At 43.7% G+C, this 15,633-nt stretch overlaps 2 protein-coding genes across 6 annotated transcripts in view; one reads left to right on the plus strand and one right to left on the minus strand.

The window, feature by feature from the left end:
* Positions 1 to 4,631, plus strand: part of tubg1 (tubulin, gamma 1) — a 10,144-nt gene extending 5,513 nt beyond the window's left edge. The window contains exons 6-11 of the mRNA XM_037792525.1: positions 1 to 17; positions 1,721 to 1,807; positions 2,584 to 2,733; positions 2,886 to 3,038; positions 3,124 to 3,285; positions 3,672 to 4,631. The exon at positions 1 to 17 is cut by the window's left edge and continues 110 nt beyond it. Coding sequence (XP_037648453.1) covers positions 1 to 17; positions 1,721 to 1,807; positions 2,584 to 2,733; positions 2,886 to 3,038; positions 3,124 to 3,285; positions 3,672 to 3,869 — 767 coding nt within the window. The 3' untranslated portion in view covers positions 3,870 to 4,631. The remainder of the gene's footprint in view (positions 18 to 1,720; positions 1,808 to 2,583; positions 2,734 to 2,885; positions 3,039 to 3,123; positions 3,286 to 3,671) is intronic.
* Positions 4,632 to 5,395: 764 nt separating this feature from the next.
* The window catches only part of plekhh3 (pleckstrin homology, MyTH4 and FERM domain containing H3), a 76,565-nt gene continuing 66,327 nt past the window's right edge, over positions 5,396 to 15,633 (minus strand). For all 5 annotated transcript variants that reach the window (XM_037792522.1, XM_037792519.1, XM_037792521.1 and 2 more), the window contains 6 exons: positions 14,621 to 14,828; positions 13,981 to 14,108; positions 13,275 to 13,395; positions 12,351 to 12,839; positions 11,170 to 11,361; positions 5,396 to 7,947 (listed from right to left, as the gene is read on the minus strand). In XM_037792522.1, the coding sequence (XP_037648450.1) occupies positions 7,783 to 7,947; positions 11,170 to 11,361; positions 12,351 to 12,839; positions 13,275 to 13,395; positions 13,981 to 14,108; positions 14,621 to 14,828 (1,303 nt within the window). In that variant the 3' untranslated portion in view covers positions 5,396 to 7,782. The remainder of the gene's footprint in view (positions 7,948 to 11,169; positions 11,362 to 12,350; positions 12,840 to 13,274; positions 13,396 to 13,980; positions 14,109 to 14,620; positions 14,829 to 15,633) is intronic.

Here is a 15,633-nt window from a genome sequence, read left to right on the forward strand (position 1 = left end):
AGAATGCAGACTGCGTGGTGAGCAGCAGCACGCATGATCAGATGTTGATTAATCCAGTTGCTTGTCTTTGCTTTAGCCGTGGCTGTAAATAACACAACACGATGGTTTAAAACACAGTCAAGTCCTGGTTAGTGTAATGTTGTCACAGTTTAGTCCCTTCCCGGATTTCTCAACAGACACGGTTTATTCATACACACACTCAAACACATCCGCTACTGTTTTCTGGCGAGTCAGTTTACAGTTCAGTTTAGTCACATTTTATAAGTTACCCCACAAAACAGTGACATAGGTCCTCAAGTTTCAACGGACACACCCCGCTCCAACTTACCCTTAAAACATCAAAAGAATAACACATTCAATAGTCCGACCCAAACATCCGAACATACAGTTTATACACATAACATACACATTCCCAAAACACATACCGGTCTCGAAGCTTCACCCCCTAGCGCAACCCGGACGAGCCTCACCACGTCCCCTCACCTTCACAGTATAAACGGATGCAACACAATCAGCCTACCGCACACTTTACCCCGCATCCCTCCAACAGCCCTCATCACATACTGTAGGTCAGTCCTACAATTTAACGCAACCTCCGCTCCCCGGTGCATACTGAAAAGTATCGCCTCACGCCGCAAGGCAGTCGGCGTCTAAGCTCCCCACTAAGCTTGACACTTCCTTATGACGTCAACAGCAGCGTGCCTCCTACCATACAGCGCAGCTCTACGTGCAACCACAATCACAGCTGTAGCACCTTACATTGGATTTTATTTGTGCCACTTGGACAAACAAAAGTCAGAATAAAACATGGTGGCTAAACTGTTCCACTATCAATGAGCTGAAACAGGAAACAAAAATCATTTTACCAAAAAAGCAGTCAGTCAAATTACCAATAAAATTCTGATGTGATGTCAGACTGTTAAATAAATTAAATGTTACGGTTCAGTCAGTCAAGACATCAAAGACATATGAAACTCCTACATGAATACAAATGAAATAAAGTCTCACAGGCCTATTAATTACACTGCAGTCACAGACAGTGTCATAAAAAACTGTGTTTTAGTGATTAATGAAGGGGAAAAAATCATTATTGCAAATATGAAGACGGATTACTTCACCCTCTAAGTGTGTGATTTAACTTCTCAGTTGTCTTTTAAAGTTATTTACCTGATATTGCGATACACTTTACAGTTCCTTTAGTCCATTTTAAAACCCACTAGCCTACGTTGTGATACTACATGACAGATATAGTCTAGTTTTTGTTGAAAATCACGCTTTTCAGGCCGCCCCAGTGCTTGTGTAGCAGACTAATAAAGAGGTAAACTGCAGCGCCAGCAATCAAACGTAATAAAACTCGGTCTTACACTGGTGATTGTATTAGTCTGAGATACTCCAACAGTCTAATGGGGTTTCCTCTCTAATACCTACTTCCTCCAGGGTCCTGCATGAGGCCCTCATGTTGATTCAATTAGCCAGAGAGCTAATAGAATCTGCCTAAGAATTGGTCCCCCTGTTGCAACTGTACAGTGTGTGTTTTATGTTCGGCTCTGCTAACAACAGCACACACTGTCTTCCTCCTCTTACTCCTTCTATAACATCGTAGCAGTGTGTTGAACTTCACTACGTCGTTGTTGCTGGAGGGGAATCTCTTCTGTTTTCTCTCCCTTTGTCTAATAATTATCCTCTCTGTCTCTGTCTGTCTTTGTGTGTTGTACACCAGGTGGTGTTGGATAACACGGCTCTGAATCGCATCGCCACCGACAGGCTGCACATCCAGAACCCCTCGTTCTCCCAGATCAATCAGCTGGTGAGTGCGAGACGTCGCTCAGTGTCACAGCCTCTACCTCCTCTACCGCTTGTTTTCTCAGCTCGACAGTCAGCAGGTTTCAGTTATACTTCTAGATCGCCTGACTACCTGACTGTGTTCAAACAAAAGCAGACGTCGGGACGCTCTGTACCAGACGTTCGCCGCTCACTTAAAAAAATGACAAGATTCACAAACTAGTTTGGCGAGTCCGTTGCACGTCAGACTGGATTTCAGCTTTCTTGGAAAGGAGTTTCACAGGACTGCGCTTTCCAAATGGCATGTCAGCTTCTTGGAAAGGAGCCACACTTGGGAATTTAGGCTGCACGATAGGGCCAAGAAGTAAAATCTAAAAATGTTTAAGCTCAGGGGTCTATTCACGATTTAAATTTAAAAAAATGTCCTGCATTAAACAGCTAATAAATATTCAAATTAATCTGATTGCCCAGCTCTAACTCCTTATAGACAATTTCTCATTAGTAAAAGCACAGTCACACATGTGCAAAATTAACATTCGCCTCCCGTTCACTTCCATTCTAAGTGAGCGAAGGGGCAAAAAAACATACGCTTCCAGTGGCGAAGCAAATTCAAGTTCATCTTAGGACTTTCAGTGTGAATATCGCCTCGGCAGGCGTATATGAACGACATCAGCTGACAGGGAGTAAACACGGACCCAAGCAATGCAATTCCGTTGAAACGGCCTATAACTTATTTGTACGCTCTGACCAGATTGTAGTTCATTTAATGCTCTGTGTCTAACTGAACCTTCATGCACACAGGTCTCCACCATCATGTCTGCGAGCACAACCACGCTGCGCTACCCGGGCTACATGAACAACGACCTTATTGGCCTGATTGCATCGCTCATCCCCACACCTCGCCTCCACTTCCTCATGACTGGATACACACCGCTTACTACTGACCAGTCGGTGAGTTCAATTAAGTCAAATTCAGAGATTTGATTTCAATCTGCTCAAGTGGAAAAAATACAAATGATCAAAATGTTTTCATGCTGTTTTTAAGCAGTTAAAATACTGAATGTCCCTAAGATGTTGTAACGAGTAAAGGCACTGTGTTTCAGGTTGCTAGTGTGAGGAAAACCACGGTGCTGGATGTGATGAGGAGGCTCCTGCAGCCCAAGAACGTGATGGTGTCCACAGGAAGAGAGAGGCAGCCGAGCCACTGCTACATCGCCATCCTGAACATCATCCAGGGAGAGGTCGACCCCACACAGGTACCGGTGCACACGTATGAAGGTGTCAATCTATATTCTTATGAATTCCAAACAGAGTATTCAGACGTATTATTCTCTACTGTAGGTGCATAAAAGCCTCCAAAGGATCCGAGAGCGTAAACTTGCCAGCTTCATTCCCTGGGGTCCCGCCAGCATCCAGGTGGCTCTGTCCAGGAAGTCGCCGTACCTGCCCTCGGCTCACCGAGTCAGCGGCCTGATGATGGCCAACCACACAAGCATCTCCTCCGTAAGTGCTCATCGTGTAGCGTCATCTCAGCCTGTTCACTTACGTTCTCCTTCCCTCCTCAGCAGCAGTTAGAGGGGAATTCCACGGAAATTAGGTTTTGGATCGTCATCCTGTCAAATTCCTTTTTTTTTCTTCTTCTTTTGCTGGTCTAAAAAACGAGCTGTGAAGTTGAGGGAAAATACAGTCCTGTGATGTCATTAAATTACTAACACTCTTTACAGACAGTTTAAATTTAAGTAAGGGGAAATACAGTCATCTGAGGAAGTTTCAGTGAACACATACATTTCATTTTCCTTTCTGGTTAACATAAAAAACAAAACAGAAAGTGTTAAAGGAAGTCAGATTAAGAACCTGAAACTTATCTGATGTCCTCTCGGTTCCCACAGCTGTTTGAGCGGACGTGCCGGCAGTATGACAAGCTGCGTAAGCGCGAAGCCTTCCTGGAGCAGTTCCGCAAAGAGGACATATTCAAGGACAACTTTGACGAGCTGGACAACTCTCGCGAGGTGGTCCAGCAGCTGATAGACGAGTACAGCGCAGCCACGCGGCCTGACTACATCTCCTGGGGAACGCAGGAACAGTGAAACTGACATTTTCTCTTGTATCTCAACTACAACTCAGTCAGCATACACGATTAGCTAGTTTAGTCTAACTCATTTTCTCCTACTCTTATATAGGTGTCTCAAAATACATAGGCTATAGCTGCTTCTCTGAAAATGAATATTTATTGGCTGTTATAGAAGGTATGTTTGTGACTCAAAATTGAAAAGAGACTGAAGTGAAGGATGAGTGTTAACAGCTGTTATTATATCAACAAAAAAAAGTAAAATAACTTTTTCTGGACTGTATCACATCCATGAGATTCTCAAACTCAAACTCAAAGTATCCCCCGAGTTGCGAAAAGGTCAGAAAACTCGCATGACTCGCTGCCCGACAACCTATCCTAACCCTAACCATTCATGCCCTACCATAACCATCTCGCAAGAGTTTCACAACTTGGGGTGTTACCTTCTAAACACGACCCAAACCCAGTTTAAATAAATCAATCAGTCCAGTGAAAGTGAAAGTTAATAGTACTTAAGCTCCGTGCTAAAAGCATCAATATATCTTGTACAGAACAATCTCTAAATGTCTGTTAATAGTTGTTTTTTCCTCTTTCCTAAACTCCGCTTTCCCGCCTTGTAGCCTTATTTTTTTCCCCGCAGCAATGTCAAGACAACCTGTTGCCTTGTTTTGGTCTATTTTTATACAGTACTTTTGTTTTTGTGCAGTTGATTTACAGTGAAACGTCCACCGCCTACGAAATGGTTGCCTTGAATAAATGGGAGCAGGATTGACAGAAAGTGTTGCATGATGGTTCTTTTATCCCAGACATTTCTGTCATGGTGCCTCATACCGTCTGTCACACAAAACACATTGCTCATTTTTTAACCGCTGTACATCACTGACAAGAACGTCAAGTAGAAGTTGGGCTTGAGCCAAAAATGATGTTGACACTTTGACAGCGTTTGTCAGGTACAGTATAGAAAGTTTGCACAGATGAACACGGTGTACAAGGATGGACCTCATGTTAACACTTCATCTCTAAGCCTGTAAATATACATTAAAGAACAGCTGCTTCACTGGCGTTCTCTGTATTTAAATATACTGTTTGAATATTTAAATATACTGAATATACTGTTTCATGTTGCTTTGCTTGTTGGACCTGTTTAAAATGATGAATAAACACATTTTCTATTTGCAATTATGGTGTTATCTGAGGGCACACTTTAGGACACCCATTAGTTAAACCAAACTGCAAAATGATAAAAACACTTTCTCTCACCTGGCGCTGCAGTGTACTGGTGGCCGTTTATTTAACTCAGTTAAGGCTCATTACCACGGGGGAACGTAAAGGCACTCAGCAACGCTTGCTCAACCGGCTATTGTTTTTAACCAGAGAAGCTTCGGGGGAGGCAGCTCTCCGCTCTGCTGCTGGCGCCGAACTTCAGCCTTTTAGAAAACGTCTGGTTGAAAACAATAGTCTTACACTGCTTCACTAGACGAGGCACAAGAAAGCACATTTTCTGAAAAGGAAACAAAGGAAATGAGGGCTGTACTGAACACTAAATATGGTAAAATGGTGTTTTTTTATTAATTACATACAGTATTTATAGTTTTTATTGCACTTCCAAGTTAGTTAAAAACAAACAATAGTGCAATTAACTATACACACATTACATAAAAAGGTACCATGCAGCGTACAAACAAGCTTAATACAAAGCAACAACATCCGCAGTTTGATTTATTTGCTTTTCATACTTGTAGCTCGGAGCTGCCTGCAGCTGCAGCAGAAAAAGTAAAGCGACGGGGCTGACTGTGCAATGACTCGTCAAGGCCTTTCATGGTGAGGAGATTTAAGTGTTGAGGCTGGTTATCGCATGGGGTTGTGTAGCAGACAGTACTCTAAAATTATATTTACAAAGCCTATCTATGGTCTCAGATAATCTACTACATTAAAATAAGGTGTATACAACAGGATGTCTTCATATTTGTCATATAAAATGAGTAAATGTGAAGACAGTCAAATATAAATTGGGGGATCTTTACTGCTTTGAGATAATTTCTTGTTATAAAAGCTTATAAACATCTTTGGTCCATGCTCAAACCCATGACTTGGCGAAACTTTGGCTTCACAAGAACACAAAGACGGAGCTACACAGGATTTACACGTTTGAAAACTGCTTTCAGGAGCAGAACCAAAAGCATTTTATGGCTTCTGGTTATATCACAACACATCTGGGTCTGCATTTAAGACATAAAAAACAGTAAAAAAAAAAAAAAAAAAAAGGCAAAGTTTGCATAAATAATACTACAAAAGCATCCAGGGCCTGATTAAATAGCAGGGGACAGACGGGGAACTGCGTGGTGAATATGGCATCACTTTTGAAATGATCCAGGGCTGCGGTCAAAAAGTCAAAACATGACGTCCTATTGTCTTTTCCTAACCACTTTTCCTTGACCTCGATGGAAAACGTCATGAAGTCAAGGAAAGATGTGAAGGAGAATTCATGAGGAAAGAGGAAAAGTGGTGTTAAGAGAATCCGACTGCACAAACACTAGGCTCTGTAGTTATGATGCATCAGCTGCGGATGTTAGTGACGCAGTTCCACCGTGGTGAAACTACAATGTTCCAAAGATGGACTACTAAAGGCAAACAAGAAAGGAAGCATTGAAGCACCTTTCTTTAGCATTTAGAGGATTCAAACAGCTCTTATCTATTGAGATACTTCCAGGTCATTTCACACCAAAAAAGACTTTTCGACCGCGGTCCAGCAATCTCTGACTAGAGGGGGTTTATATGTTCTCCTAAGTTCAATTTCTTCCATTCTATATACATTGTGAAAATAACAATAATAAAAACAGAGAAGCACCTGTTATTTTCAGCAGAGTAGAGCTGCATTAGGATAGTAACCGACATAAAGCAAAATTATCAGTCAAGTGTTAACCAAGTTTCGTGTCGAGGATTACAGCCAAGACAAGCAGCACGACAAAGGACACATGAGAGCATTTGGTGGAAACAACGTAGAAACGGCTCCGAAAAATCCTTTGGTTTCTGTGAGACACAAATCAGATCCTGAAGATCCAGGAAATCAAATAGACACACACACACACTGATAATCACATAGAGTCTATATGGCGACGGCAGCCAAAGTGACTTAGCTACAGAGCTCAACATCTGTTTCCAGTTCCAAGTTCACATGGCTCACTGCATCAACAGTTCCAGGTAATGCAAACCCGGCCGGGACCTTATGAAAACTGACCGTCTCTGATGAACATGTCAGCATAAGGGCACGTGAGAGAGTGAGTGTGTGTGAGCCAAAGACGGGTGTGTGTGTGTGTGTGTGTGTGTGTGTGTCACTGAATGTTCTCAACACTATTCCAGCAGTGCATGAGGGACGACCGCCTTCTAGGAAAAGGCAATATGGCACACAGAAAAGAAGAGAGAGAGTAGTGTTTTCACTCTAAGCCATACCTTCATGAGGGGAGTACCACAGCTTATTGTAACTCTTGTGATGCTATCTCTCCCTGATGTAGCACGGCTCACGCCAACGTCTCACATTGTCGAGGGGGGGCGGATGGGGGGTGCCATGTAGGGTAACAGAGGTGGTTGCGTGACAGGATGGGGTGGAGGGTGTGTGACAGCTCATCAGCGACCGCATTGGTTTCTGTGGGTTTCTGGCCTCACTTTGCAAAACAGAACCCCCCCTTGCCTCGCCTTCCCGTACCCCCCCCCCTCCCCTCCTCCATCGGTCCAGCTCCTTCAGCTGGAAAGCTCAGCGAGGGTTTATTTTCACGGATGGGGAGCGAAAACAGCCCTCTCTTTGTTTTGGCTGCTGTGCCGTTCCCAGTGGAGGAGGCGTGGTGTCCTGAGGACTGGGGCTGGGCCTCACAGGGGCCACGTGGAGGAGGAGGAGGAGGACGGCGGGGGTGAGGGTGGGGGTGTCTGGGTGTCTCTCAAACTGGGTGCGAGGGCAGCTCCATGAGGGTGTGCGTCGAGGCCAGGTGACGGAACCCCACCTCTGTGCTTTCTTTTATGGTGATGTCCACGTCTTCCCCTTTCCCTCGCTGGCGACGGATGGCACTGAAATACGCATTCATCAGCTGCATGATCTCAGTCAGCTGTGACACAGAGAGAGAGAGAGAGAGAGAGAGAGGTCAGATTGGTGGCAGTCTCAGTGTCTGTCTGGCGCTGTCACAGGAGGGTGGAGACGGATGATGTCATCCAGCTGGATCCTTCAGAAGTCAATGTTCTTTGGTCGATTTTGGAGGACACACACACACACACATCCCATGATCAGAGAAAACAGGCCTTACATTATAGGCACAGTTTGAACTTTAAGGTTGGGGGTTCACATAAAAAGAGGGAATGTAATGTGCACAACGAAGAGAGGTCTAATGTATTAGGATGCGTGTAGCCTACAGTATTTCACCCTCCCAACAGAATGCCCGCAAAGGATGAGGAACGGCTGATTCATGAAGTTGAAATGAGGAGTTTCACTACAAACACCTACATAAGGTGGCAGCTGGCTGGAGGGAGATCACCAAGAGATCACCTGAAAGTGATCTTAGGCTACTGTTGGCTGTATTGTATGTCATTTTCAGTAAATATCGCAGTATAAAACCTGTGTTTTCTGTTTTAAAAACAAACGTCGGAAGATAGCAACTCACCCATCTTTTAAGTGGTTACATCTCAAGTCTGATGTTGACAGCACAGCTGATAGCTGCATGGTTTGCTTACATGACGTAACAGAAAATGCACATTTAACGATGTGTGGACAAAGAGTATAAGTTATAAGGTATAAGTTATTAGGCTATAAGTAAATAAAAGATCACAAATCTATCTTTTTATCTATTTGGTTTCTTATTCAGTCGATAATGTGGGACCCAACGTGGGACAAAGAGTATGTTTATGTGGGACAATGTGGGACATGTTACCAAGGCTGAGATGTAGTCTAAAATGTTGATAAAATGTCTAACTTAAATAATAAACATTTCTATTCTGCCCCTTATATTGTGACATCTCTATGCTTTGCCCGTTCACATCCATAGATCGGCACATTTCTTGTGAAACTCACATGAACTGTGTCGCTTCATGTCGTATTCCCCCCATGATGTGAAACTGAAAAATAACCAGCAAATTTCACAAAAAGCTCTGAGAATCGTCTCCCACCGGCAGATAAATACTTATATGTAGTTTCACAGTCTTTGTTGTAGCTGCACTTCCTTTTCTTTGTGGTAGTTTCCATCATATTCCGTCTACATCTGCAAAGCTTGTGACTTTGCGGTGACTCGCAATTTTCCCCGTTGGGCATAGAGTAGCGAGGACGGTGAAATGTTAACCTGCACTTGACCCACGTGTGCACAGTTTGACAGCAAACACAAACAGCCCCGTGATGACAGCCTTCCCCTGCTTTCTTCACAGCCATTGGATAAAAGCCAGATTAAAAAAAAAAAAAAGCATATGTCCTGCAGTGGTTTGACTTTTGAAAACAAGAGTCATTGAAAATGTGGGAAATCAACTCAATATGTGGGACGTGGGACAAGGGATAAAAATGCTGTGCAGTTCCTCGTAAAGTGGGACACCTGGTCAGCCTAATAAGAAGACACAATAAGGTCTTTTATTCATCATTACAATACATTATTAATTCTGCGACACATTTCTAGGGGGTTCAGTGAGCCTCCTGAACGCAAACTACCTTACATGTTTGGATATTTCATCACGTTGACATATTTTATTTAGCAGCTGTTGCAGAAAAAAAGTACTGTGGAGGAGTTCATCTGTCTCTCCGTCAGCCTGACCTTGGTGGACATGACCACCAAACCACCATAAGCCACCATGACCATTACTTTAGTCCTGCTAATGCTCGCCTAAACATGGTGGACTAAAACAGTCTCTGAGTTTCAACCTACACCTACTCTTCAACTTTAACTGTCACCCTTGAATGAGCAGCTAATCTCGCCCTCACCCTCAACTCCAAACCATAATCACCCCCTGCAAATCCAACTTCTCTCTCCGTTTTTCTTCCCCTGCCCAGTAGTTCAAAACCCTGCACAGTCAAGTGAGAGCAATATGAGGCCTTAAATTCAGAAAAGTAGGAGCCTTACTGGGCTCTGCTTCAATTTGCTTGTGCGTCCAATAAATAAATAAAAGCCACTTTTGTGCCCCGTGAGAGATCACAGAGGGATTTCTTGTTCCGCGTGGGAAGATGCAAGCAAATCTGCCCCGTGAAAGGCAAGATTTGTTCTCTACTGAAAAAAAAAAAAACGTCTGTTTGGAAGAACATCCATGTTTCTGAGAAACGTTGCCTAATATTTTAATCTAACCACTGCAATAAAACTCCCCCCCCCCCCCCAGTTGCCATTTAGTGCCAGGAAGTTAGACTTTTGGTGGTTAGCATCAGTTGGAGAGCAAGGGCAGGTTGTGTGCTCTCTATTTAGACCAAATTAATGAGTGTTTTTAAAGTGGGTCAGAAAGCTGGAGGGAGGGAGGGGGGGTATCATGAGCAGACAGCGTGCTTCTTTCACTTACTCTGCAGAACACTGCATGGTGATAAGGCCACTTGGCCCTGCACTATTCACAACCTGAATCCTGACTAGAGTGCAGATAGGTTGTGTCTAACAGCTCCAGTAATAAGAGATTTTACTTCCTCTAACCCTCAGCCTGTATATATGCTAACTAGGGCTGTAAATAATAATAACACCGTAACACAAATTCTTTTTAACGGCGCAAATCTTTAGGTTGTAGCGCGCTCAGTTTTAAAGCTAGAGTGAAGATACTGGCATCATATGAAAATAAGACACCTGAAGAATTTGCACTAAATTTTGGCGACGAAAAACTAGCATTTTCAAAGGGGTCCCTTGACCTCTGACCTCAAGATATGTGAATGAAAATGGGTTCTGTGGGTACCAACGAGTCTCCCCTTTACAGACATGCCCACTTTATGATAATCACATGCAGTTTGGGGCAAGTCATAGTCAAGTCAGCACACTGACACACTGACAGCTGTTGTTGCCTGTTGGGCTGCGGTTTGCCATGTTATGATTTGAGCATATTTTTTATGCTAAATGCAGTACCTGTGAGGGTTTCTGGACAATAAATGTCACTGCTATGTGTTGTTAATTGATTTCTAATAATAAATATATACATACATTTGCATAAAGCAAGTATATTTGCCCACTCCCATGTTGATAAGAGTAGTAAATGCTTGACAAATCTCCCGTTAAGGTACATTTTGAACAGATTAATCCCGATTAACTATGGACGATCGTGTGATTAATCGTTATTAAATATTTTAATTGATTGACAGCCCTAATGCTAACCTGGGGTGTGAGCCACTATACCTTGGTGGTTTCAAACAGCAGATCCCGATCCCCAGCTGTAATCTTGAAGGTGTTGCTATCAGATACGCCGTAAGAACAGATCTGGCCATAAGGGAAGGACTCCAGGGCCTCGGCCTCTCCCTGCCGATACAGAGACACGGACGTAGCAGCGACACCGAGCCACAACTTCTGGGAAAAACTCCCTGTCGAACTCTGGAGGCAGGAAGAGGTGAGAAGATGTCAGAACAGCTCACAGTTATCCTTTAATTCAGTGGTCCCAAACTTATTTCCCTTGAAGCACCCCCTACTTGTATCTAAGAAAGGCTGTGCACCTCCCCAATATTTTCTGATACACCCTTAAAAAACAAAACAAAATCTTCAATTTGAATAAGGTAATACAGTGAGCTGAATGAGTTAGTCTTTTAAAAAAAAAAAAAAAAAAAAGATGTAATTAACTTTCTTTAATGAATATAACTCGCAGATATATAATCCGATTTTTTTTGTGACGACTTAATTCATTTACTATAATAGTGTTAGAGCCAAAATAATTCTTTGTTATTGTGGTTAAATAAATGTAATTTATGGTGTTGTTGCTGCTAGACCGCCCCGCTAATACAGGTGCGGCAAGCAAGAGAGCAAATAGGTTTTTGACCACAGCGAAAAAGTTGTTTTTGAAATGCTAAACGCCAACAAATATGGATTGAAACAGAATATTTTGTTAAATAAAAACATGTTTTTAATTTTTTAAATGAGTAAATCTATCATATTTCAATAAATGCTGACTTTTGGATTTTACAATGCTCTGGAGTTACTAGAAATGTTTGGATCACAAGAGTCATAAACAATCCTACACACCACTGCTAGAATCTAAATCTACAAATAGTATAATACTAATCATATTAGTGTAGCCTGATCTTTATCTGACACTGTGCAGATATACCAGGTTTAAACAGAGTATGACCTACTTAGTAGTAGTTTTATATACAGACATTTTTATAAATTATACAGTAAGTTATTATGATTTTAGTTATTAATGTGCAAATCTAATTTTGACAACCTCAGAGCAGACAAATCCTGGTGCAGATCTTTGGTGCCCAGACCCCAGGTTGGGAAGCACTGCTTTAATTTACCTCAAGTGATTTAAGCACTGAGGGAGCAAAACCTTTCATTCCAACAATAAAACTAAAGCTCACAATACTCACAATATAAAAGTCCACTTCATAAAGAGTGCATCCAAAGCCCGACCACTGGCGTGCAATAGTGAGGTAGGCAGCCATACTGTCCCTGCGGCCGTAGCCAGCCAGATCTTTCCAACGCTCCAAGATGGATCCCATGACAGCCGCTGCCTCCTCCTTCAGCCGGCTGCGCAGACGCAAATCCTGCTCCACTTTTTGCTTGTGTGCTGCCGTAGCTGTGTGGCTCCACAGCGTCCCTGCCAGGAGGCCCGTGGGGAAGCGCTGCGTCGTGGGGCAGCCCTGAGCCGCCACCTGACAAGGAGGCAGGGCTTGGGGCGCAGAGAGGGCCATGAGGACTCGAGCTTCTAGCACGTGACCTGGGAAAAGCTCGTCCAGAGGTGGGCAGGGGGCGTGTGTGCTGAAGTCACCCATCAGGCACTGAAGCCTGAGGGAAGCTAAGGCCTGCAGGTCCTCTTCACAGGCTGGCAGCTGGCCGCGCACCACCATCTCATGGCACTGCAGCGCAAAGGCCAAGACCAGGACAAACAGGGAGAGACAGAATACCACAAAAAGAAGGAACAATTTGTCAGCAATAGCCTCAGTCCTGCCATCAATCCTTTCTACCCCACCCTGTTTTATTCTGTCCCATAACTCTTTTATGGGAGTCCTCAGGAAAAATGTTCTAATGAAGCCAGTGCTGGCTGCCTTTAGCCCCCTCTGCACTACAGCCAATGCTCTTAGTCATGCTTTTTTATGTACTTATTGCAATCACAGCCCATAAGACATTAATGATTGTTGAGTGAAAACATAATAATCCAATGAAATGCGAGGAATGAATCACTGAAGGACAATAAATTACATCTCATTATCAGCACTGAAACGGCCACTCATAACAGAAACGCTCTCAACGGAGGACTCTGCCCTTTGAGGAGTCGTGTTCTGCTCCATTACCTGCTCAAAGAGGAAGAGATACTCGATGCTGTCCACTGATATGCTGTCAGCGTCCAACAGGCAGTAGAGCTTGAAACACAGTTTCCATTGGGATTTAGACTCTGACTCTTTGGCGGAGAGGCTGCACAGAAGAGGGACAGAAAGGGTTAGAAATGGAACAAATATAATAATGGTATACCAATAATTTAAAGCCTCATGTTAATATGCTACAAGATATTGCCTCCTTAATGTGGAATATTCTTGTTTAGTAACTTGGCGGTTTGCTGAGTTTCATGTTTACTCTGTCACTCAATACTGTGACGACACAGATGTCCACAAAAAAAACCCAACACAGGTCCCTTTCATTCCAGCTGGATGCCTTATCGTTTCATTCGAGACTTGTACAACCAAATGACATCAGCGTCACCTTGGTTATCCAGCGACTGGTGACAGAAATAGTGACAGAAGTTATGTTTGACCAACAAGACCAGACAAGGTCACCAGTTATCGAGGATACTGGATAACGTTCAGCATGGGAGTTAGCGAAGATAAATATACAATCCACCGCTCTGTTGGCATCTAACGAGGAATAGATAAGAGATTCCTGCCACACTTAGTCAAGGTGTTTTGATAGCGCGTCTGTCTGCTTGGTTTTATTGTGTCTGACTTCCTCTTCCTGACTGTCTGTCCTGTTTTACAAGGTGAAGAACTGATTTGATTTTCAAACCTGGTCAAGATGTCTGCAATCAGAGCGCCACCTGCGACTGGCTGCTCCCACAGTGTGTTCTGCTCGTACAGTGAAAACGTGTTTTTGCTCTCTTGCAGGCCGAGCTTCTCCTGCATCCTTCGAACCACCTGGGGAGAGGAAGCGGGTTGAAAAGACAGACGGACACACAGATGGTTACATTTTATGAGTGAAAACAGAAGAGGCAGAAATGCAATTTCAGATAGACAGATAGATAGATAATTAAGGTAGATAGATAGATCAGCAGCGGCCTGTGGCAGAAAAGTAGAAACAGAATTGACTTTTGGAGAAACGTGATCCAGGGCGGTACAACCGCAGCCATGAGGGAACAAGACGTTAATCGTCGCAGTTAATGGGCCATTAAAACGACTCTCCGACACCGCCACACAACCCTCCGGCAAATCGCAGCACTGCCTGATCTGGTGTGAATATAACCTTTGTCGACAAAATCGCATGAGTGTTGGTCGACTAATAATTTCCTTTGCCGAGGACAACCCTAGTTATTGTCATGGTTTAGGAATATCATTAGACTCACTAGAAGTTTTGAACAGGAACATGTGAGAACCTTAAAGACTGAGAAAAGTTGTGCTATAAAGTAGAATACAGATAAATGCTTCCAAACCTCGTTGGCGGTAGTGTGCGAGCTGATGTAGAGCTGGCAGGACAGAGGGCCAGGATAGTGCACAGTGCACAGCATCTCCTGTCGGCTCATCAGCATCTGGATCTCCTCCCAGGATGGCACACACTCCCGACACTTGGTCTTCTCCAGAGCCTCGCTGATGAATGACGCATAGTTATCCATCTCAGACTCAGGACTCTGGCTCTGGATCCTGCAAGAAAGCAGCCAACAAAATGATATTCAATACTTGAAAGGGAGAACTTGTTAATGCTCGTGATGTTAACAGTGATTCAAAGTCTGTAAAGTGTTATTCTATGATTATGGACTTTGCGTCATCCTTTATGATTCAACCGAGGTTCTTTATTTTCTTTGGGCTGGCAATGCTCGAAAAGTCAATGAGGCGAGGAATGACAAATGTTCTCACTTTAGCTCTTAGGGACTTAAAAGGCTCAACATCCCTCGATCCTTCAAAGAAAAGGAAAACTGCAAAGAAAACATGTTTGACTTTGGGTAGCGCACGAAACAGGAAAAGGTGTTTCCGCTTCTCTGAACCGGAGTGACCTGCCACTTCCTCCCAGCGGAGTGTCCAGGAGTGGTAGGTGAGTGTGTGCAGTTGTTTTAGGGGACACAAAAGCAGCGGACAACACACTCTAACTGGAGCCTGAAGTCTCGCACACCTTGTGAAAGGTGTGAAATACAACCTGATGGAGTTATGAGCTCAGCCCCGTGTAAACAACGGGGGAAAATAGGAAGGAAACAATTATACTACGATGTTCGACCCAAAATACACAAAAGGGAGGACGGAGAGAGGGGAGCAAAGAGGGCCTCAAACATTCTGCCAGACAGAGAGAGGCCCTCTCATACCCTCCAATGTCTCGCTCTCTCATAACTATATGGCCACAGGGTGGGATTTGTCCTGCTGAAACGTAATTAGGAATGTTCCACTGAGTCTGCGTGATCCTTCCTATACTCTCCTGTCTTCACCCCCCTCTGCTCTTTGCCCCCTCCTCCTCCTC

The sequence above is a fragment of the Sebastes umbrosus genome, chromosome 14 (assembly GCF_015220745.1).
Source record: "Sebastes umbrosus isolate fSebUmb1 chromosome 14, fSebUmb1.pri, whole genome shotgun sequence".
Lineage (NCBI taxonomy): Eukaryota > Metazoa > Chordata > Actinopteri > Perciformes > Sebastidae > Sebastes > Sebastes umbrosus.